The sequence below is a fragment of the Herpailurus yagouaroundi genome, unplaced genomic scaffold (assembly GCF_014898765.1).
Source record: "Herpailurus yagouaroundi ecotype Mexico unplaced genomic scaffold, PumYag 250, whole genome shotgun sequence".
NCBI lineage: Eukaryota > Metazoa > Chordata > Mammalia > Carnivora > Felidae > Herpailurus > Herpailurus yagouaroundi.
The window spans coordinates 21,175,379-21,199,692 of record NW_024412467.1 but is presented as its reverse complement, the minus strand read 5'-3'; the positions used below and the strand labels follow the sequence as shown (position 1 = coordinate 21,199,692).

The 24,314-nt window shown below is 41.9% G+C and overlaps 1 protein-coding gene and 2 long non-coding RNA genes across 3 annotated transcripts; 2 read left to right on the top strand and 1 right to left on the bottom strand.

Annotated features, from left to right (window-relative positions):
- Nucleotides 1-2,735: 2,735 nt before the first annotated feature.
- Nucleotides 2,736-11,737, bottom strand: RPP40 (ribonuclease P/MRP subunit p40). The gene is made up of 8 exons (XM_040460682.1): nt 11,592-11,737; nt 9,851-9,995; nt 8,478-8,546; nt 7,323-7,418; nt 6,516-6,641; nt 4,594-4,792; nt 4,312-4,446; nt 2,736-2,956 (listed from the first exon to the last, which is right to left on the bottom strand). The coding sequence occupies exons 1-8, from the start codon at nt 11,712-11,714 to the stop codon at nt 2,758-2,760; spliced, it is 1,092 nt and encodes a 363-aa protein (XP_040316616.1). The 5' UTR covers nt 11,715-11,737; the 3' UTR covers nt 2,736-2,757.
- Nucleotides 6,841-11,099, top strand: LOC121020598 (uncharacterized). Its single transcript, XR_005786218.1, has 2 exons — nt 6,841-6,957; nt 10,833-11,099. It is a non-coding gene; the product is annotated as an uncharacterized LOC121020598 (long non-coding RNA).
- A 34-nt stretch (nt 11,738-11,771) lies between the features above and the next one.
- On the top strand, nt 11,772-17,688 carry LOC121020597 (uncharacterized). The gene is made up of 2 exons (XR_005786217.1): nt 11,772-12,380; nt 17,200-17,688. It is a non-coding gene; the product is annotated as an uncharacterized LOC121020597 (long non-coding RNA).
- Nucleotides 17,689-24,314: the final 6,626 nt, after the last annotated feature.

Sequence of the window (24,314 nt, the reverse complement as noted above, 5' to 3'; positions counted from 1 at the left end):
ATATATATATATATATATATATATATATATAATTTTTTTTTTTTTTTGAGACAGAGAGCACAAGCATGGGAGGGGAAGACAGGAGAGAAAGAATCCCAAGTAGGTTCCACAATGAGCATGGGACCCCAACATGGGGCACAAATCCACAAACCATGAAATCATGACCTGAGCCAAAATCAAGTCAGGCACTTAACCAACTAAACCACCTGGGTGCCCCCCCTTGCTATTTATTTTCTATTTATTCCATTTGTTCTCTACTCTTTTACCTCTTTTCTTATCTTTTTTTTTTTTTTATTAATCTATTTTTTTTTATTGCATTTCATCTGTTGTTAGTTTCACAGCTATAATCTTTTGGCTATTTTGGTGGTAGCTTTAGGGTTTATAGTATACATCTTTAACTTATCACAGCCTACATTCGAATTATAGTTCTCTCATTTTACATCTAATATAAGACCCTTGTAAGTATGCTTATAGTATACTTCCCCCCCTTGTTTAGCCCTTCTTGTCATCATTTTGCTTTTACATATATTATAAAGTCCATGCTACTTTTCTATAATTGTTTATAATTACCTCTTAAAGAAGCTTTAAAAATAATAAATCATACATTTACTCATACTATTTCCTCTGCTCTTCATCCCTTTGTGATGATCTGTATTTCCATCCGGGATTATTTTCCTTCTGTCTGAAGAACACCCTTTCATCTTTCTTGTAGTGAGTATCTGCTGGTGATACAGTCTTTTGCAAGTCCAAAACATCCTTATTTCTTCCTATTATTTTCTCAGTGGTACCTAGTTTGTTGTCATGTTAGTCAATCCACTTAACTTTTAATTATGGTGTTCCTCATTCCTAGATTTCCATTTGGTCCTTTTCCCATCTGCTCTCATGCTCTTTAATCTCTCTTATTTCTTTAAATATAAAACATACTCTTATATTATGTCTGGTTAAGTCTTTTCTTTTGTAAGACAAAGTGCGTGCACATGCACAAGTGGGGGACAGGCAGAGGGAGAGGGAGAGAATCTCAAGCAGGCTCCACACTCAGCACAGAGCCCAATGCGGGGCTTGATCTCACAATCTAGAGATCATGACCCGAGCTGAAATCAAGATTTGGATGTTTAACCGACTGAGCCACCCAGGCACCCCATGTCTGGTAAGTCTTAATAGCTTAAGTCTGTAGGCCTGCTTCTTTTGTCCATTGTTTCTGCTGGCTCTTGTCTCTCTTACATGTTTGTGATTTTTGGTTGTGAAATTGCATTCCTTGAAACTATTTCTGAGTTCCCCCAAAGACAATGGTTTGCTTCTGTCACCTGGAAGGCACTAAAAACCTGATATCACTTTAAATTTCCAGCATGACACTTTTTTAGACTACCCAGGCTGTGCAAACAAATCAGTTTGGGGGCTGAATGTGGCTATATATTTACATATACATATATACGTATATGTATACATATATATATATACACACACACACACACATATATACATATCCTCAGGGGAGATGGGTTTTCAGGATAAGCAATCTTCCTCGCTATCTGGGGGGTGGGGGGGAGTGAGGGAGGACAAGGGGAGATTGGAGAGGGTGGAAACAGACAGATTTGTTCACCCTTACACTAGTCTGTCTTTTTTGGGGTCTCAGCTTTGTGAGGTCTCCTATCAGTCCCCCTACCATGGGCAGGACCTAAGTTTTGTCAGCTGTGCTACTGCCCCTCCCCCACCCCAGGTGCTGAAAAACAAAGTTCAATTTGATATTTGGCAAATGTCATAAGGGTGAAAAGTGGCACCAGTATCCTAATTACCTCTTTATGTTTCTACCTCCATTTAAAATTTTTTGAGAATTCTTGGGGTGCCTGGGTGGCTGTCGGTTGAGTGTCTGACCTTGGCTCAGGTCATGATCTCACAGTTTATGAGTTCAAGCCCTGCATTGAGCCCTCCAGCTCAGAGCCTGGAGCCTGCTTCGGATTCTGTGTTTCCCTCTGTCTCTCTGCCCCTCCCCCACTCACACTCTGTCTCTCTCAAAAATAAACATTAAAAAAAAAGAATATTTAAATTTTTTTGAGAATTCTTAAATTCTTTTGCAGCTCGCCAATCCATTTTTAAAAATCGTTCTTGATATGTATTCCAGAAGTTTTAGTTGTTTTCAGCTGGTCCTTATCAGCCACAGCTGGAAAAAAAAATTCTTTTGACTTGTGCTTTACAATACACAGTATCGAAGCATTCCTCCTTGATCCAGAGGCATGAGTGGAACACACACTTAGGAACCAGCTAACCTGAGGTCAAGTTCAGATCCACAGCCAGCGTGATCTTGCTCACTTGTTTACACTCTGTGCCACTATTTCCTCCTGGGGTTCATGTGAGAAATAAATGAGGTGATACACAATCAGCACTTACAACAGGGACTGGCCCTGAGAAGTATAATCTAAGGGCTTCTTTTTATTATTATGTGAAAAACCTGTAATCATACGCCTGAGTAATGGCACACATCTTACCCAATGGTCCAACAGCGCCTGTTCCCTGGCCATCCTGGTCTGCTCTACCATGTAGTGACCCACACTTCTGTGCTTATACTGACGCTGACCAGGGGTAGTCAACTATGAGCTCTGTACTGGATGTCAGGCCCAGCTGCACTCACAGGATGGGCCCTAAGTCAAGAGTAGAAATGCCATCATCATACAAGCCTGGGTGAACACACAGCCCTTTACCATTAAGAAATCTGAAACCAAACAGAAACATACACAAACGTGATTTAAAGTTTTGTAGTTTTTATGGTGGACAGTCATCGTTTGCCCCAACAGCCATCTGAAGCCAATAGTCTTGATTATTAAAAATCACGAAGTTGTATAAATGTTCTCCTCCTTTTCGAAAACCATGTTCATTTTCTCTCCACGAAACAGGACTGTCTGCAAAGCCTTGAACTGACAATGTAACCCAAGGAGCTAACTTTGGCTCATCAAAGTAGCGACTGAAAAAGAAAGAGAAATCTTAACAAACGGGAGGGCTAGGAACGTTCACATTTATATTTTTACTTATTCAGAATGAGTGGTATTTCTGATGTTCCAATGAAGCTCAGACCTTAGCTTCTATTGATAAAAAATTAAGAGATACAAATTACATTCAAATTACTATGTGGTGAACTCAATAAACGTTAACCAATACAGAATGCACAAAACCAACTTCAGCAGTTCCTACGCTTACTATGGAACAACATGTAAGATGCAAAGAAAAAAAAAAACCACAGAAGTGTATAAAAATAGTTTCCCTCCATTTAACAGTGTTGTTCACTCAACAGTCTGTGTTCACGGCAACACTGCAGAATAATTTACTGGATTTAAATAAAATCCAAGCTTCTTTTTATTATTATTATTTTTAATGTTTATTCATTTTTGAGAATGAGAGAGAGAGAGAGAGAGAGAGAGAGAGAGAGAGAGAGAGACAGAGCATGAGCAAGGGAGGGGGAGAGAGAGGGAGACACAGAATCCAAAGCAGGCTCCAGGCTCTGAGCTGTCAGCACAGAGCCCGACCCTGGCCCAAACTCATGAACCCCGAGATCATGACTTGAGCTGAAGTCAGCCACTCAACCGACTGAGCCACCCAGGTGCCCCTAAAATCCAACCTTCTTATTGAGGAAAATCAAACTACTAAACTAGTAAGTGAAAAGGGGTATTAGACTTAGAAAACCCTCAAGACTTAAATCTTAGACATTTGAAAAGTGAAGACTGCAAAGGCATTATGTTTACTTCACAGTCTTTTTAATATGGGAATGGAGTTTCCTGACATTAGATACAATGTGGCGTTTTTTCTGGAGAGTACCTTTCCGAACCCCAACCACACACCCCATCCTGCGTGTCCAGTCCCTGGCATGTGAACCCTGCCCTGGGCAGATGTTAAGAGCGGGAACAGATGTTAGACATGATTTGGTTTCAAAGATGGTCAACTTGCTTTCTCACCCCATTTCAAAAAAAAACCTTTGCAGAATTCTAACATTTAAAACAGACCATAACGTGTTCCATAGAGTATCACCATTTTCCTAAGTGGTATTGTAACTTTTGGGGCACGACGTGAAAAATGAACAGCTTGTTTTCAAGAAGCCTAATTAAACTCTGCTCTTTGTCTTTTTGTTAAGTACAAACAGAATTTTCCTCTCACCAAGGACAGTCACATCATTTAAGATGATAATGTTACCACACTGTGCACCCAAGTGAGGAAAAAAGAGAAGACGTGTGCAAGAGAGCCCTGAGGTCTGGAACAGTAGCCTTGCCCCGGACATGTCATGCTGGCATGAACAAGCAAGACCTAAAAGGCAAAAAAAGTTCTCACCACAGCTGTTCCAACAGGAGACGTATCTTCTCTGGAACTATGAACCCAGTGATTGTACACAAATAAGCTTTTGCCACCACCGTGCTCGGCTGAGGACAACAATAGGTTGATACGAAATTATTCGGCTCATTATTTCTGTAGCACACACAGAAAGAGAAAGAAAGAAAGAAAACACCTCTGTTATCCCCCACCTGATCATTTTCAAAGTATAAACCCCCGTGAAGAACGCGGAGCTGGCCACGCCCCAGCCCGCCGCGCGCCCCCCCCCCCCCCCGGACGCACAGTTGGGCGTTACTGAAGACGGCGCCCAGCCAGTCCAGGAGCTCGGGGGCACTGCAAGCCGCCCCCGGGGCTCCCCCCAGCTCGCCGCTCCGCAGCACCGGGCACTGCAGCTCGCTCGCCGTGCTCAGGGCTACTCGCGGCTGCCGCTCCTGAATTCCGTAACTGGAAAAGTACGACATCATCCTTGATTCTTCTGCACCTTAGAACACACCATAAAAGGCCATGTGAGTACTGGAAACAAGTTCGGCGAATCCCTGGAACCAACCCATTCCCTCCCGACAGTTCCGGGGAGCAGGCAGGATGAAGTAAAGCAGAAGGAGGGTGTGCAAAGCTGTATTCAAATTAAAATCATTTAAGTTGCTTTGGGCTCCTTGGTGCCAAAGTTCTGTAAACATTCGCTTTCTTTCACTTTTCCTGGAAACGCGTAACCCTTTCACGTCCAACCTATAGTAGTATCATAGGTGCCCTAATCTGAGAATTTTGACTGACTAAATAAAAAAGCACCACTCGTGTATAAATAAAATTAGTGAACTCTACAGAGGAGCTTATTTGCATAATCTCTCTAATGGAAGCACAAGACGAACTGAACGATGGCAGCATCTCATCTGAGCTTGTCTTTAAAAACCCAGTAAAATCAATGTATCTTCATGGATTTTCCAACAGCCTTGGGAGACAGCGGTAGTGGCCCCCTTAGTGGGGGGAGCAACAGGCAGGCCTTCTTACTGTCCAGGGCAATAGAAATAATCTGCTCTCCATCTCAACCCCACCTACCCCCATCCCCCACCACCAGGAGCAAAGGTCAGCAGGCTTACTGGCCAGTATAAGACTGGAGTTCCGGATTCCTCTTCTGTAATGCAGCCCACTCCATGCGCGGGTGTCACCTGGCCCACTGTGTATCACCCTGTAGGTACTGGGACTTGGTGCACTACTGTATATGCTCATAGTCCAGCCACTGACACTATGAATAATTAAATCCTTTGCCTCTGACCTGAGTCTCGTACCTTCTGCCAGCATCCATGAGACTGTGCAGGCTAACTTCTTAGCTTACAAGTGGGGAAAATCTCAGACCTTCCCCAGTTCCTGATAAGCCCTTAGAATAATATGGAGTCTTAGGAACACAGAACTCTCCAGAACCCAATATACCGAAGGTACTCAATGAACACTTCGAGCAACTGAAATGTCCGTCAGTGTCTCTGCCCTCTTGTATCTCTACCATAAGTAGGAGAAGCACTGAAGCATTCCAGACCCATGCAAGCAACCTACAGCACCCAGTGACCAGAAACTTCCGAGGAAGAGCAGATGGATAGGCGTGATCTCCAAAATGGACCTATGTGTCTCCCTATTCTCCAAATCAGAGTACCACACCATCATAACTGATGATCTGACCCATGACAATCTTGTGATGGACCAAAGATACACTCTAAAAGGACCAAGGCACATGGCAGTTGTAAGCAAATCGACATTGTCTGGGGACCCCTGAACTAAATTTAACGTTCAATCAATTTCAAGTTATGACAAATTTAACCTGACAATGAATGGTCTGCCTGATTATTATCTTGCCATAATCAACAGTTTGTATTTAGAATGTGTGTTATTTAAAAATGTGCAGCCAAGGCTATCTGAGGTAAGCTGCAGGAAGGAAGAGGAGAAATAGATAAGAGTTAGCTGCTCTGAAGCCATGATCTCTGGATCCAAACATACCCCACGGTGATGGAGGCAGATGCCTGTGGGCCTAGAGCATCTTGAAGTATAGCTCTTGGGGAGGGCAGAGGGCTGCAAGCAGCTTCCTGAATAATGTTTATGCATATATGTATACAATATCCTAGACTATAAGGATCAATCACCTGTTTGAATTCTCTATTACCCCCCTTTAATCAATAATTGGATTTCCAAGTCATTGTATTGTTACATATTTTTCATACCTGTGTGATGCCAAGCCAAGAGAAAATCAAATTTCAAGGGCTTCTTTTCTTTGAAGGACCAAGAAACTCTTTCATACTTCTTAGAATCCAGGTTAAGGGATAAATCCATCAAATCAATGGAAACAACTTAAAAAATGGAAAGAGGAATACATCGTTCATTCACATATACTACAGCCTACACTGTGGCAAAAGTGTTGTATTAAAAAGCATCAGAATTTTTGGAATTTTGTGAATAGTAAAAATTATTTTGTTCTTCTTGCACTCCTTTGGTTTACCAAATCAAAACTCTGCCTTGTTTTAAATTCATACTTTTTCCTGGGTCAAAGACCAAGAGCAGAGGTCCTTGGGAAGTCAATCCTAAATCTACCTATGGATGTGGCAGCCTCATCTATTCACATTCAAGCCAGACACTATCAGTAAAACCATCTCTTTTCACTCACAGGTGAATCTCTACTAGTAATCCCAAAAATTTGGTGAAAGTAAAGGAAATTCTTCATTAAGAACAAGTTGTAGACTCTTATGTTGGGTTCATTACTTTGAATTTTTGGCCCAAAGCATATATTTAATGGACCATTCCAACTCTGTGATCTGTATAGGATTCAGCCTACAGCTGCAGAGAAATAGATACAACAGCAATCTTATTCTCTCCAAAGCTCAACCTAGAGCCCCTTGAGTCAGAAGTTTTAAAGACAAGAAAAAGCCATAGTTCTTCTGAACAAAAAGAACAGCAGCAATTCAAACATTTAAACTTCAATAGCTACAGGACGATTACTGACTTGTTGGAAACTGATGGAGCATAATACTTACTAAACTTCATGATTTTTCTGCCAGAATACTGAGATGGATGACCTTGAAGTCCAGTTTCTTCATAAGTATCTTTATCCAGTGATAAAATTAATTTCCCTAAAAATCAAATAATTCCCAAAAAAAAGATGCTAAAATATGACATGTTCTCTGACTGAACAGAGAACACAGCAAATTCAACAGTTAGATATGAGGGTAATAAACTACATACAAGGATCTTCCTTGTGATACAAAGATATTATTTATACATACATCTTACTTATGTAGAAGGATATTTTTTTTTAATTTTTTTTTTTAACGTTTATTTATTTTTGAGACAGAGAGGCAGAGCGTGAACGGGGGAGGGGCAGAGAGAGAGGGAGACACAGAATCGGAAGCAGGCTCCAGGCTCTGAGCCATCAGCCCAGAGCCCGACACGGGGCTCGAACTCACGGACCGCGAGATCGTGACCTGAGCTGAAGTCGGACGCTTAACCGACTGCGCCACCCAGGTGCCCCTGTAGAAGCATATTTTAATGTATTATACATACACAGATATTACTTATGATAGTGAAAACAGAAATATGTACATTTTTATTAAAGAAATAATAGTTAAATCATGGTATATCTATTCACTGGAATACCTTCAAAATATGAAAAATAGTAAGTCAGAACTATATGTCCTGATATGGAAAGAAGTCTATGACATATTGGGGAAAAAAGCAAACTGAGAAACAATGTAATACAATGCAATTTATGTTAAAAAAAAAAAAAAGAACAAGCTTTATGTCTGTTTATAAATTTATAGAAAATGTCAAGAGAAGGGAGCCTGGGTGGCTCAGTCAGTTGGGAGTCCAACTTCAGCTCAGGTCATGATTTCATGGTTCATGAGCTTAAGCCCCATATCAGGCTCTCTGCTGTCAGTACAGAGACCACTTCAGATCCTCTCTCTTTGCCCCTCCACTGTTCACTCTCTCTCTCTCTCTCTCTGTCTCTCAAAAATAAAATAAAATATTAAAAAAAAAAATAAAGAAAATGTCAGGAAGAATAAACACCAATAATTCCTAATTGTTAACAATAATTCCTTCTAAGAAGGGGAATGAATCTGGAGTTTTGACTTCTTTTTTTTTTTTTTTACAGTATTTCTTCTAAAATCAAAGAAAAGATTGAGTGTTGTTACCATTTGGCAGCAGGGCAACTGTATTATCTTCATCAATATTTGTATGGTATGTTAGTGCATAGCACGAACCTATAAGAGAAAGACCCCAGACCAGAAATTAAGGAAAAAAAAAAATCACACCTACAAAAATTTAGCAGATTATCTTTACACTGTAACAAATCTTCCAGGTGATTAAAGGTCAGTATCCACCACTGCTCCAGCTCACTCAATCAACCTCAAACCTGCCAAGGGTGAGCTGGAGGACACAGAGGCCACACTCTAGCTAGTTCATGCCCCCCCCCCCCCAGGGCCTATTTGTGCCAGGTGACTGCCATCAAGCAGAAAATGGACTCAGGGTGGAGTGCGTACCCCCGGGGATGCTGGCAGAGGCACAAAGTAGAACACTAGGGAAATGTATACACTTGAGAGGAAGGATTCCAGGTAAAGTTTCAAAATGTGCCAGGAACTTGTGTGAGGTTAGGAAAGCCACGCAGCTTCTCTGAACCTCAGTTTCCTCACCTGTAAAATGCATATCATAGCCCTAATTTGTAGAGCTGTTGCATGAGTTCAGATAGGTAAAAGTGCCTGTTGCAGCCAGTGTCCACATTATTAACAAATTAGTACCGAATTTCAGAGCAGATGAAAGGAATAAAGTTGATGGGGCCAGGGACAACACGTCCAGTTTCTCGAGCAGTGCCAGCAGCACCTGAAGGAGAGGAACTGCAAGGAACTGGATTCTTCATAGCTCCATGCAGAGGACAGACACAGGGCCGGCAACAAGATAAAGGGCTTACTCACAGTGATTCATGTAGTGAGGGTGCATTCCCTAAAGACACTGAAATACAGTTTCAAACAAGTGGCCCCTACAAAACAACTACAACAGAGAAATCAACTCAGCAGACACGAATGGAAATGGGGTGAGCAGAAGAGGGTCAGAGCCACAAAATCTAAGCAGAAGGCACTGAACCATAAACGGGCACACCGCCTGGTGAACAGCCACTGTGGCTGCATCAGGAGATGAACCCTTTGAGACTGCTGAGTGGGGACTGAGTGGGAACATTGTGGTCTAAGCAGCCACACACCCAATAGCAGTGTATCTGAATACACAGGTCCCAAGACCTTCCTCTCCCTGAATCCTTGTTTTAAGATGAGAGATACCTTCATGTTACATCCCCATGCCACACTTGTGAACAAGTGTAATCAGAAACCACCACCTAAAGAGAGCGCCAGAAAGTGTAGGGTGAGAACACTGAGGGCAGGGGGGCGATGCACGCACTTGACCCCACAGACCATCTCCAGAGGCCGTTTAAGACAAGGGAAGACCCCTACTATTGTGATGTGATCTATCCTTCCTCAGCTTGCCACGTTCATAGATATGATCAGGTTTTCCTCACCTTTCTTCACAAAGGTGTTGATGAATTCATGTGTAATTAACTCATGAAGAGGTAAGTTCTTCACAAAGTAATAGGGTCCGGTTTCCATGACCAGGTTTTTCAGTTCTTTTGATAGTATCCCACATTCAGGAATCAGAAATGAAACCTATTGGAATGTGTAATATAAATAAGCCTTATTTTCATGTAGATTAACCCCCAGCTTTTTAGGGATGCTATAACATATGAAGGCTGCTAACTATTCCCCCACAGGTTTCTACAAAACTCTTAATTTACCAGTCTCAGGAAAAAAGAAATTTGACAATTCATGTTATTTCTGTATTCAAACATTATAGGAAAGCTGAATGAGAAAAAAAAATTAATAGAAAGCTCTTGCTTGTGTTTCATCTTTTGCAAATAAGCAATATCTTTTATATCCTGTCCACTACTCTAATTTTTAGGGCAATCTAATACAATGGAATATCCCTAGATTTGTTTATCCTGGTACCAGCTGGAATCAAAGGGACTGTCCTTTAGGGCTTACAGAAATTAGGGACATCAATCATTAACAGGCTCCACAAAAGCATAAGTGCTGCTGGTTATTTCCATTTTCTAGACAGAAGAATTCTACAGATCAGCCCAGGCGGGAGAAGGCACACACCCTGACTGCTGCTGGTGAGGAGCTGGAAAGCTTAGATGGAAATCTAAGGCAGAGATGTTAAGCCTAACCAGTTTCAAATGTGGCCCAAATGCTCCACACCTTGAAAAGTGCTCTCCCAAAGCTCAAACCAGTCTATTCCTGACGGACCAAGGTCACCATTTGTGTCTCTGAGAAACTGCCAGTCAGACCTGGGTGGAGATTAGGCTGATCAATTTCAAGTAAAAGCAAAAGGCTTAAACCGGTTTAAGTCGAGTTTTTGGAGGCCTCACCACCTAAATGGGTTGGTGAGAACGGACCATTAGACCCTTGACTGACATTTGGATTATTCTCCTCTTCTCTTGCCAGATGCTGGATAAACCAATAATTAACCTCACTGATGCCTCAACTTCCACATCTGCGGAAAGGCGCCCCATGCGGCTGACATTTTTACGAAGCAAAAGCCAAAGTTACCCGCCCCCGTAAAGCTCTTAAATTGTGCTTGCAAACAGGGACACCACGACTCATTTCACTCTAAACCTGACAACCTAGCGCGCTCCAGCTGGAGACCACAGGAGGTAACGGGCAAAGTGGAAACTTTTCTCAGAGATAAAACTAGTTCCTCTAAACAGTTTAGAAAAGCATGTGCTTCCTGGGTCTGGACTCGGCAAGATGCTCCCATGAGGTGGGAGAAAGAATCAAGAGGTGGGGAGGGGCGCGAGGCCCCAATTTGGAGCCAGTCCGCGGCTCCACGTGGCATACGTCACAGCCTCTCTACTCCAGAGGCCCGTGCCTGACTTTTTCCTCTGAAGAAAGTGTACCACCGGGGGCGGGGCCAAAGTAGCCAGCGGACGCTTTGGAATCGGCCCGGAGCAAATCGCCCAGCCCCTCCTTGCGAGGACAGGACACTGCCCCTACTCCCGGCGCATCCTGGGAGTTGTAGTCCCACAGCTCTGTAAGCTACCAGCTCGGAGTAGTATAGAGACTACAGCTCCCAAAGTGCCTAGCGCGGGGCCCCGCCCCTCTTCGCGCTGAGGGCGGGCTCCTCACTGAACGCGACTTTCCCCACATCTCTCCAGCTCCCGGAGACGGGGTGCTTCCTGAGTGGCCCACGACGGCCAGACTCACCCTGTAATTATGATAGTGCGTCTCCACAAGATGCCGGTGGCGCGACTTGTCATGGCCGAAGTTGGATTTCTCGCAGACCAGCAAGTGTCGGGGAACCTCTCGCAGCCTGCGCAGTGTGGCCATGCTTTCTCCGGCACAAGCCCTGAGCGAGGTCGGGGAGCCCAGTCCCTCCGCTTCGCTCCGCCCCTCCGCCTGGCCCCGCGGGCATGCGCATTGCAGCTGCGCAGTGCCGGTTGAAGCTGCTCGGGCTTGGTGACCGGTTAGGGGTGAGGGCGGGCCTGGGTTTCTTCGGAACCTTAGGTTCCTGAACCTTGGGTGCCTGGAACCGCAAATTCATTGCCTACAGGGGAAATACCTGGTACCTGGAAACCTGGAACTTGCTTTTTCAAACCCACCTTTCTCGCCAAGACCTCCGTCCCTCCCTGCTGCTGTCTTGCCGTATATCCTCCCTCTGTTCCTTCACAAATGGTTTAGGAGTTTTGTGCAGGAAGATAATACACAATTTCTGTTTTCGGCCCTACAATACGACTCCGTCGGAACCACTTTAAGATCCCTTTTTAAAAATCCCACCTGAACGGCTTTAAAAATTTTGTTACTATTGTTACAATGTGAGAATTCGTTTTTCCATAAGTTTTCTGATCAAGTACTATACGTTTCTCAAGCTGGAGTATGCACAGCCCCAATTCTGTGCTGAGAGGATGCAAAACAGCAGACTATCTGTGGTACAACTGTCTGGAGCATCAATTTTACTGTAAGATTTGGAACAACCGAAGTTACGTAATTTACAAGGTAAGTATTTAAAAATTTTAAACAGACCGGGCCAGTAACGTGTGCCCAAAATGTCAGACTATCTCTGAGAAAACTGAGAAAAACATATTAACCATTATTTTAAACAGGAAAAATTATAAGGAATAGCAGGTTAATTGAAAAATTCTACCAATTTTCTGAATCACAACATGGCACCTAGCGGTGTTACAAATGTCATATTAGGATATAAAATGCTTAAAACATTACCTCTTAGTCACGTCACAATTAAGTAGCAGTGGCCTCTCTTAGACCACCATCAGACCTGTACACCTTTGCTGATAATACAAAATTTGCAAAGTGCTGTAATTTTATGGTCTACCAGTTGTATTTGGAGCCAGTGTGAAGGTTTTCTTGCAAGCCATTTAGTTTAAAATATGTTATTAAGTTTTGAAAATTCAATATAAATTTTATCAGCTGAAGATTGATAAACAGCCACTATGCCATTCTGGTATTCATAACTCAGTGTTCTTCCAGGGAAATCGTACTTGCAGATATGTTTTATGGGGGTGTGCCTGTATTATGAAATAGAAGGCAAAAATCTCATTTATTTTAAATGTTTATTTATTTTTGAGAGAGAGCACAAGCAGGAGAGGGGCAGAGAGACGGAGACACAGAATCTGAAGCAGGCCCCAGGCTCTGAGCTGTCCGCACAGAGCCGGACGCGGGGCTCGAACCTGCAAACCGTGAGATCATGATCTGAGCCAAAGTCAAATGCTCAGATGACTGAGTCATCCAGGTGCTTCTAAAACTCTCATTTATTTTAAAGACTAAAGCTGTGGGGGTGCCTGGGTGGTTCAGTCGGTTAATAACGTGTCCAACTTCAGCTCGGGTCATGATCTCTCGGCCTGTGAGTTCAAGCCCTGCGTCTGGCTCTGTGCTGACAGCTTGGAGCCTGGAGCCTGCTTCAGATTCTGTGTCTCCCTCTCTCTCTGCCCCTCCCCCACTCATGCACTGTCTGTCTCTCTCTGTCAAAAATAAATAAACACTAAAAAAAAAAAAAAAAGACTAAAGCTATAACTTCAAGTTAAGTTTGGGACTGCAGAATCCTTTCAGCCTCCCTCCACAGTGTTCTGGAGTTCTGTCTGTAATGACTCATTCATTTCTCCCTGCCTGCTGGGTCATTTCTATCAGTATACAAATGTGCTTAATGTTGTGCATTAAGTGAAGGCACTTCCTTTGACCCTGAATTCCTCTGCATTCTCACCATTCTGTTTCTCTGCTCCGTAAAAGCCACTTCTCTGCACATTCTCTCCTGAACCCAATATATTTTAGCTTTCCTCCGTACTACTTCACTGACCTGGCTTTCTTTCATCAAGGTCTTTCCATTTGCCAAATTCAAAGCCAAGTTTCTGTTCTTATCTCAGTCTTTCAGCTGCACTCAACACAGATGATACAATTGAACACTTCTTCCTTGTATTAACTATATTTTCTTATCTTTTTAAAAATTTCTCTGATGCTCTGGATCTGGGGCCTCACTGACTAGGGTGGGACTGCCCCTTCCAGGTTTAGATAACTTCTAAAGATAGCAAATAATTTGTGCAGGGAACATGTCTTTCATTTGCAAACCAACTAATCCAGAGCTTACATCCTGTCACCTCTTCTGGAAACTGTTAGGCTCGCTCCAGGCTAATGTTCCCCTGCCCTAATAACCCCAGGGCCAGGTCCTAGATAACTGGGGACAGTCCTGATACTCCAGAGCCCACTGAAACTGTTCAGACTAGCCACTCCTAAGCCTACATAGTCTGTCTACCCTGTCTCAGTCATTCCTTCCCATAATAAAAGCTCTGACTGATGCTCTCCCCTCACTTCCCCTGCCTCCTGACCAACCTAGAAGCTTCCTGTTGTGGCTCCGGATTTTAGGGAGCTGTGAGTAAAAACTTCCTTTATGACAGTCATTTCTGTGCATGCTTGCCATCCCTGCCAGAACAAATCTCTGGGTACATTTGAAAACCCTCCTTCTTGGTACACTCCCCTGTGGATTTTTGAGAACCTTTCTTCTGGATCCCTGCTTACCTTACTCTACTTCCTCCTGCCCGTCCTCCTCCACTAGATCTCTAGTGATCCATACCTTCCCCGCTTCTCTTTCCTGCCCTCTCTTCTCAGAGTGATCCCTCGTGATCTCAGCTTTCAGAACCATCTATCTGTACCACCAGGCCTGGGTCCTCATCCCTGGGGTGGGGGTGAGGGACACCCAGGCATCATTCTTGACTCTTCTACACTTCTCACCCCATATCTGTGGCTTGTTGGCTCTGCCTGCAGCATGCATCCTGGTGGCGGCCTCTTCTCACTGCCTCTGTTTCTACAACCAGTTTCAGCCACCTTCCCCTCTCTCAGTTGACTGCCAGACACAGGCTTCTAACCACCTCCCTGCTTCCTGTCTTCTCCTGCGGTCTCTTCTCCCCTCAGTATCCAAACCGATCTCAAAAATGTGAAAAATGTCATACAGACATACCTCATTTTATTGCATTTTACTTTACTATGCTCTGCAGATACTGTTTTTTTAAAAAAAATTTTAATGTCTATTCATTTTTTGAGAGAGACAGCATGAGTGGGAGAGGGGCAGAGAGAGAGGAAGACACAGAATCTGAAGCAGGCTCCAGGCTCCGACCTGTTAGCACAGAGCCTGACGTGGGGATTGAACCCATGAACCATGAGATCATGACCTGAGCCAAAGGGGGACGCTTAACCAACTGAGCCACCCAGGGGCTTTGCATATACTGTGTTTTTCACAAACTGAAGGTTTGTAGCAACCCTGTGTTCAGCAAGTCTATTGGTGCCATTTTTACAAAGGCATCTGCTTGCTTTGTGTAACTGTCATATTTTGGTAATTTCTTACACTACGAACTGTTTCATTATTATTTGTTACTGTGATCTGTGATCAGTAATTACAACTCTGAAAGCTCAGGTGATGGTTAGCATTTTTTTTGGCAATAAACAATTTTTTAATCAAGGTATGTATATTTTTTTAAATGTTTATTTATTTTTGAGAGAGAGCGCACAAGCAAGGGAGGGGCAGAGAGAGAAGGAGATGCAGAATCAGAAGCAGGCTCCAGGCTCTAAGTTGTCAGCACAGAGCCTGACTCAGGGCTCAAACTCACAAGCTGTGAGATCATGACATAAGCTGAAGTTGGACACTTAACCAACTGAGCCACCTAGGTGCCCCGGTATATACATTTTTTAAGACAAAATGCTATTGCACACTTAATAGATTACAGTATAGTGTAAGCATAACTTTTATATGCACTGGGGAACCAGGAAATTTATTTGACTCACTTCACTGCATATTCACTTTATGGTGGTTGGCTGGAACCAAACTGCAATATATCTGAGGCAGGCCTGTATATGCTACCCACTCCCCGCTTAAACCCTGCCTGGCTTTAACCTGGCTTTTCATTGCAGTAGTATAAAAGCTTAGATAACCTGGCCCCTGCCTACCTCTGCAGCCTCATCTGCTACCCTTGCTTGTTCATACTATTATTTGTCTGAATTTCTGGTATCTAGAGCTGAAAGCAATCTTTTTATTTTTTAATGTTTAATCATTTTTGAGAGAGAGCAAGTGAGCATGAGCCGAGGAGGGGCAGAGAGGGAGACAGAATCTGAAGCAGGCTCTAGGCTCTGAGCTGTCAGCACAGTGCCCAATGCGGGGCTCAGACCCATGGACCGTGAGATCATGACCTGAGACAAAGTCAGACACTTAACTGACTGAGCCAGCCAGGTGCCCCGAACTGAAAGCAATCTTAATTGACAAATGGATATTAGATCACAGATTCGGGAGCATAGCAAAAGTCTGAGGATGAAGGGCCAGGAATGGCTTAAAAAAAAAAAAGAAAGAAGAAGAAGAAAGAAATAAGAAGCAAAACATAACTGATTTGTATGTATATATCCAAAAGAATATAGTAGCAAATATGAATTTTTAAATGACCACACCAACAGACTTGCAAAAAAAAATTACCTTTGATTGTATTCTAAAAACACAAAAATATACTTAGTAAATATAAAAGGATAACAGTTTTACACATCACATTTTGGGACTACGATACAATAAAATTAGAAGTACAAAAATAATTTAAATATGCTCAACTCAGGGCGCTGGGGTGCCTCTGTCAGTTAAGTGTCCAATTTGATTTCAGCTCAGATCATGATCTCTCAGTTCATGAGACTGAGCTCGGGCTCTGTGCTGACAGCACAGAGCCTGCTTGGGATTCTCTTTCTCTGTTTCTCTGCGTCTCACCCATGCACGCAAATGCGCACGTTCTCTCTCTCTCTCAAAATGAATAAACATTTAAAAATAGGTAAATATGCTCAACTCCGTGAAAACATTAAAATATTATTCTACATAAATTAATGCTTGCATCAGTGTGCGAGTTCAAGGCACAAATACATTGCCTATAAATATACAGCTGACCCTTGAACAACAGTGAAGTTAGGATGCACACACTCCTTTATCCCCTGCAGTCAAAAATCAGCATATAGCTTTTGACTCCCCCCAAACTTAATTACTGTTGACTGGAAGCCTTACTGTTAATAAATTACCACCTATTTTATATATGTATTATATACTATATTCTTAAAGGAAATGAGAAAAGTTGTTAAAATGAAGGAAAATACATTTATAGTACTGTAGTGTAAAAAATCCACATATAAGTAGACCTGCAAACTTCAAACCCGTGTTATTCAATTGTACATGCAAGTGTATTGTATTTATACTGGTGAAAGGAGAGAGCTTTCCATCTCTGAAGCTCCTGGGTATGTTCATCAGTAGGCAGCCAACCTAAAATCTGTTAACATCATCCCATTACAGGTGGGAGCAGCAGGGAAGGTGGTGCTGGGAACTGTAACTATTAAAGACACCAGTAATCAGAGGACTCCATCCTGCCAAGCCTAAACTGGACCTCACAGTCTTTATCAGCACAGGGCTCCAGGCAGCTGCCACGAATGGACGGGTGTTGGGGTACAAGATCAAAACTACCCTATGATGGCAGGCAGCCTGGGAACTGGATCCAGCAGGTACAGTGGAAAAAATCAGCGGCCCCCAAGAATATATGATGCACTCCAAGTGAGGACTTGAATCCCTGGAGTTTTGGGAAGGGCTCAGAGCCAGACTGCTTCATGCCCAACCATGACTGGTTGGGAATCGATGGAACATGCAAACATATTAACACTGGCAGCTGTGTGGACTGTGTCAACACATGGAAGTGCGCAAATGGAGTATTTTAAAACAGAACACAATGTTATATGTCAATTGTATCTCAATAAATCTGGGGGAGAAAAGCAGAACCCAAAACAGTCACACCGTCTGACTAAAACTCTGTCACATATGTTCATTACAATTTTGGAAGAGGATTTTGAAATGGTTGACATTTTTTATAAAGCTCATTCTTTTGTTTAAAGTGAAAAACATATGTTTAGAAGTAAATTGGTACATAAAAAATTTAAATCTTAGCTATCCAGGGACTTCAGATATCTAGGATGAGGCATTTCTGTTTATCTTGGATTTTACTATAATGTGAAAACTATTAATCCACAATGCAGTTAATGAAATAGTATACATTAACAGAGAAAGGGGCAATCACCATAATTTTATATGTAATTATCAATAACTGTATAATAATATATAATATTACATATTCAGTATTGAACACCTATAATGAATCAGGCACTAACTACCGCAAGCACTTTATATTAATTATCTCATAAGAATCCTTTCTGAGGTAGGTTTTAGTAGGTTTTAGTACCTTCAACTTAGAGGCTAATTAATAAACAACGCATAGAATAGAATAAGAAACTTTAAAATGTGAAAGGCTCTCACGGTGCCTGGGTGGCTCAATCAGTTTAAGCGGCTGACTTTGGCTCAGGTCATGGTCTCGCAGCTTGTGAGTTTGAGTCCTGCACTGGGAGTAATATTCAGTAATAATCATATCTTTTTTTTGTTTGTTTGTTTATTTTTGAGAGGAGCAGAGGAGGGGCAGAGAGAGAGGACGACACAGAATTGGGCACAGGCTCCAGGCTCTGAACTGTCAGCACAGAGCCTGATGCGGGGCTCAAACCCACAGACTGTGAGATCATGACCACAGCCGAAGTCAGCCACTTAATCAACTGAGCCACCAAGCACCCCTGTACCACATCTTAATGCATTCATCAGCTGATGGACATTTGGGCTCTTTCCATAATGTGTCTATTGTTGATAGTGTTGCTATAAACATTGGGGTGCATGTGCTCCTTCAAATCAGCATTTTTGTGTACTTTGGATAAATACCTAGTAGTGCAATTGCTGGGTCATAGGGTAGTTCTATTTTTAATTTTTTGAGGAACCTCCAGACTGTTGTCCAGAGTGGCTCCATCAGTTTGCTTTCCCACCAACAATGCAAAAGGCTTTCTCTTTCTCCATATCCTCACCAACATCTGTTGTTTCTTGAGCTATAAATTTTAGCCATTCTGACAGGTGTGAGGTAGTAACTCATTATGGTTTTGATTTATATTTCCCTGACGATGAGTGATGTTGAGCATCTTTTCATGTGTCTGTTTGTCATCTGGATGTCTTCTTTGGAAAACTTTCTATTCATGTCCTCTGCCCCATTTCTTCACTGGATTGTTTTGTGGGTGTTGAGTTTGGTAAGTTCTTTGTAGATGTTGGATCCTAACCCTTCATCCAGTATCATTTGCAAATATCTTCTCCCATTCTGTTGGTTGCCTTTTAGTTTTGTTGATTGTTTCCTTCGCTGTGCAGAAGCTTTTTATCTTGAGGTCCCAGTAGTTCATTTTTGCTTTTGTTTCCCTTGCCTCTGGAGACATGTCTAATAAGTTACTGTGGCTGAGGTCACAGAGGTTGCTACCTGTTTTGTAGGATTTTTATGGTTTCCTGTCTTACATTTAGATCTTTCATCATTTTAAATTTATTTTTGTGTATGGTGTAAGAAAGTGGTCCAGGTTCATTCTTCTGCTTGTTGCTGTTCAGTTTTCCAACACCATTTGCTGAAGAGACTTTTTTCCATTGGATATGCTTTCCTGCTTTGTCAAAGATTAGTTGGCCATACATATGTAGGTCCATTTCTGGGTTCTGTATTCCACTGATCTATGTGTTTGTTTTTGTGCTGGTACCATACTGTATTGATGATTACAGCTTTGTAATACAGCTTGAAGTCTGGAATTGTGATGCCACAAGGTTTGGTTTTCTTTTTCAACATTATTTAGGTTACTGAGGGTCTTTCCTGGTTCCATACAAATTATGGAATTCTTTGTTCTAGCTCTGTGAATAATGCTGCTGTTATTTTGAGAGGGATTGCATTGAATGTGTAGATTGCTTTGGTTGTATTGACATTTTAACAATATTTTTTCTTCCAATCCATGAGTAAGAAATTGTCTTCTTCAATTTCTTTCATAAGTGTTCTATAGTTTTCAGCAAACAGATCTTTTATCTCTTCAGTTAAGTTTATTCCTAGGTATCTTATGGTTTTCGGTGCAATTGTAAACAGGATCAATTCTCTTTCTCCTGCTTCATTATTAGTATATAGAAATGCAACAGATTTCTGTACCTTGATTTTATATCCTGTGACTTTGCTGAATTCATGTATCAGTTCCAGCAAATTTTGGTGAATCAGGTTTTCCACGTAGAATATCATGTCATCTGCGAAGAGTGAAAGTTTGACTTCTTTTTTGCCAATTTGTTTTTTTGGTTTTTTTAAAATGTTTTTATTTTTGAGAGAGAGAGAGAGAGAGAGAGAGAGACAGAGCATGAGTGGGGGAGGGGCAGAGAGAGAGGGAGACACAGAATCTGAAGCAGGCTCCAGGCTCTGAGCTGTCTGCACAGAGCCCAACACGGGGCTCGAACTCACGAGCTGTGAGATCATGACCTGAGCCGAAGTCAGACACTTAACTGACTGAGCCACCCAGGCACCCCTTTTCTTGCCAATTTGTATAACTTTTATTTCTTTTTGTTGTCTGATTGCTGAGGCTAGGACTTCCAGTCCTATGTTGAACAACAGTGGTGAGAGTGGATATCCCCTGTCACGTTCCTGACCTTAGGGGGAGGCTCTCGGCTTTTCTCCACTGAGGATGATATTAGCTGTGCATTTTTTGTATGTGGCCTTTATGATGTTGAGGTACGTTCCTCCTACCCCTATTTTTTTGAGGGTTTTTATCAAGAAAGTTTGCTATATTGGTCAAATGCTTTTTTCTGCACCTATTGGGAGGATCATATGGTTCTTATCCTTTCTTTTATTAATGTGGTGTATCATGTTGATTGATTTACAAATATTGAACCCATCCTGATGCCCAGGAATAAATTCATGGTGAATAATTCTTTTAATACACTGTTGGATTTAATTTGCTAGGATCTTGTTGAGAATTTTTGCATCCAGTTTCATCAGGGATAGTGGTTTGTAGTTCTCCTTTTTAGTGGGGTACTTTGACTTTGGAATCAAGGTAATGCTGGCTTCATAAAATGAGTTTGGAAGCTTTCCTTCCAGTTATATTTTTTGGGAACAGTTTGAGAAGAATAGGTATTAACTCTTCTTTAAATGTCTGGTAGAATTCCCCTGGAAAGCCATCTGGCCCAGTACTCTTATTTTTTGGGAGATTTTTGATTACTGACTCAATTTCTTTCCTGGTTATGGGTCTATTCAAATTTTCTGTTTCTTTGAGTTTCAGTTTTGGTAGTTTGTATGTTTCTAGGAATTTGTCTGTTTCTTCCAGATTGCCCTGTTTGTTGGCATATGATTTTTCATGGTATTTTCTTACAGTTGTTTGTATTTCTGTGGTGTTGGTTGTGATCTTTTCCCTTTCGTTTGTGTTTTATCTATTTGGGTCCTTTCTCTTTTCTTTTTGATAAATCTGGCTAAGTTTTTATCAATTTTGTTAATTCTTTCAAAGAGCTGGCTCTCTCATTGATCTGTTCTGGGTTTTTTTGTTTGTTTGTTTCTGTATCATTTATTTCTGCTCTAGTTTTTATTATTTCCCTTCTATTGCTGGCTTTACGCCATATTTGCTGTTCCTTTCCTAGCTTCTTTAGGTGTAAGGTTAGATGGTGTATTGGGGATCTTTCTTGCTTCTTGAGATAGGCCTGTATTACAATATGCTTCACTCTTAGGACTGACTTTGCATCAGAAGGGGTTTGGACTGGCATGTTTTCATTTTCATTGGCTTCCATGTATTTTTTTATTTCTTCTTTAATTTCCTGGTTAACTCATTCATTCTTTAGTAGGATGTTCTGTAATCTCCGTGTATTTGAGGGCTTTCCAAATGCTTTCTTGTGGTTGACTTCAAGTTTCATAGCATTGTGATCTGAAAATATGCATGGTATAATCTTTTTGTACCTGTTGAGGGCTGATTTGTGGCCAGCTGTGTGATCTGTTCTGGGGAATGTTCCACGTGCATTCAAGAAGATGTGTATCCTGCTGTTTTAGGGTGAAATGTTCTGAATGTATCTGTTAAGTCCATCTGGCCCAGTGTCTCATTCAAAGCCATTGTTTCCTGTTGATTTTCTGCTTAGATAATTTGTCCATTGTTGTAAGTAAGTGGAGTATTAAAGTCCCCTACTGTTATTATTATCAACGGGTTTCTTCATGTTTGTAATTAATTGATTTATGTCTTTGGGTGCTCTCAGGTTGGTGGCATAAATATTTACAATTGTTAGATTTTCTTGACAGATAGACCCCTTAATTATGATATAATGCCCTTCTTCATCTCTTGTTACAGTCTTTGTTTTAGAATCTAGTTTGTCTGGGATGCCTGGGTGATTCACTTGGTTAAGCACCTGACTTCAGCTCATGTCATGATCTCACAGTTTGTGAGTTTGTGCCCTGCATCAGGCTCTCTGCACAGAGCCTGCTTCAGATCCTCTGTCCCCTCTTTGCCCCTCCCCCACTAACACACTCTCTCTTTTCCGCTCAAAAATAAACGTATTTTTTAAAAAATAAATTAGAGTTTGAGGGCTGGGTGACTCAGTCAGTTGAGCGTTCCACTTCAGCTCAGGTCATGATCTCACAGTTCATGAGTTCAAGCACCGCGCCAGGCTCTGTGTGGACATCTCGGAGCCTGGAGCCTGCTTTGGATTCTGTGTCTCCCTCTCTCTCTCTGCCCCTCCCCAGCTTGCACTCTGTCTCTCCCTCTCTCAAAAATAAATAAACATTAAAAAAATTTTTTTAAATAAATTCTAGTTTGTCTGATATAAGCATGGCTATCCTGTCTTTGTTTTGACATCCATTAGCATGATAGATGGTTCTCCATCCCCTCACTTTCAATCTGCAAGTGTCTTTAGGTCTAATGAATCTCATGTAGGCAGCATATAGATGGATCTTTTTTTATCCATTCTGATACCCTGTGTCTTTTGATTGGTGCATTTAGTCCATTTACATTCAGAGTGATTCTTGAAAGATAGGAATTTAGTGCCATTGTGTTACCTGTAGAGTTGGTGTTTCTGGTGATGTTCTTTGGTCCTTTGTAGTTTTTGTTGTTTTGGTCTCCTCTCCTCCTTCTTCTCTTCTCCTCCTTCTTCTCCTCCTTCTCTTTCTCCTCATCCTCCTCCTCTTCACCCAGAGTCCCCCTTAAAATTTCTTGCAGGACTTGTTTAGTGGTTACTGACTCTTTTAGTTTTTGTCTGGGAAACTCTTTATCTCTCCTATTCTGAATGATAACCTTACTGGATAAAGTATTCTTGGCTGCATATTTTTCCCACTTAGCACATTGAATATTTCCTGCCACTCCCTTCTGGCGTGCCAAGTTTCAGTGGACAGGTCTGCTGCTAACCTAATGTGCCTACCCTTGTAGGTTAAGAGCCTTTTGTCCCTCACTGCTTTCAGAATTCTCTCTTTATCTTTGTATTTTGCAAGTTTCACTATGATATGTTGTGGTGTTGGCCTGTTTTTCTTGATTTTGAGGGGACTTCTCTGTGCCTCTTGGACTTGAATGTCTGTTTCCTTCCCCAGATGGGAAAGCTCTCACCTATAATTTGTTCAAATAATCCTTTTCCAGCTCTTCTTCTGGGACACCAATGAAACAGATATTGTTTCATTTTATGGAATCACTAAGTAGCCTAAGTCTCCCTTTGTGCTCTAATAGTTCCCTTTCCCTTTTCTTTTCAGCTTGATTATTTTCTATAATTTTATCTTCTTTGTCACCTATTCTCCCTTCTGCTTCTTCAATCCTCATTGTGACTGTATCCAGTCAGTTTCACACCTCAGTTATAGCATTTTTTATTTCAGTCTGACTAGTTTTTAAGTCTTTGATCTGCAGCAAGGGTTTCTGTGGTGTCTTCTATGCTTTTTTTCGAGCCTAGCTAGTAGTTTTATGACTGTTCTAAGTTCTTGTTCAAATATATTGCTTAGATCTGTTTTGAGCAAGTCCCTGGCTGTGATTTCTTCTTGACCTTTCTTTTGGGGGAGAATTCCTCCATTCTGTCATTTTGGCTAAAGTTTCTGTCTTGTGTGTGTTCTAGAAACCTGTTAATGTTTCCTGCACCTGACAGTAATACTATATTAAAAAGGGGTCATACACAGTTGAGGACCTGGCACTCCAGGAAGTATTTCTGGTGTGTGTTGTGTGTACTCTGCTGTTGTGTTTTGGCTGCTCTTTCCCCCAGGTCAGTCCTCTGCAGAACTCCTCCTGCTTGCGGTGGGGAGTGTTTGGACCTTTCACTAAGTGTGCTTTGATTTGTTTGTTAGAATAAGCCAGGAGCGCCTGGGTAGCTCAGTTAATTGACTGTTGATCTTGGCTCAGGTCATGATCTCATGGTTTCCTGAGTTAGAGCTCCACATGAGGCTTTGTGCTGATGGTGCACAGAAACTGCTTGGGATTCTCTCTCTCCCTTTCTCTCTGTCCTCCCCTGCGCGCGCGCTCTCTCTCTCTCTGTCTCTGTCTCTCTCTCCCTCTCAAATAAACTTAAAAAAAAAAAAAAGAATAAGCCTCATACCTGCTACACTC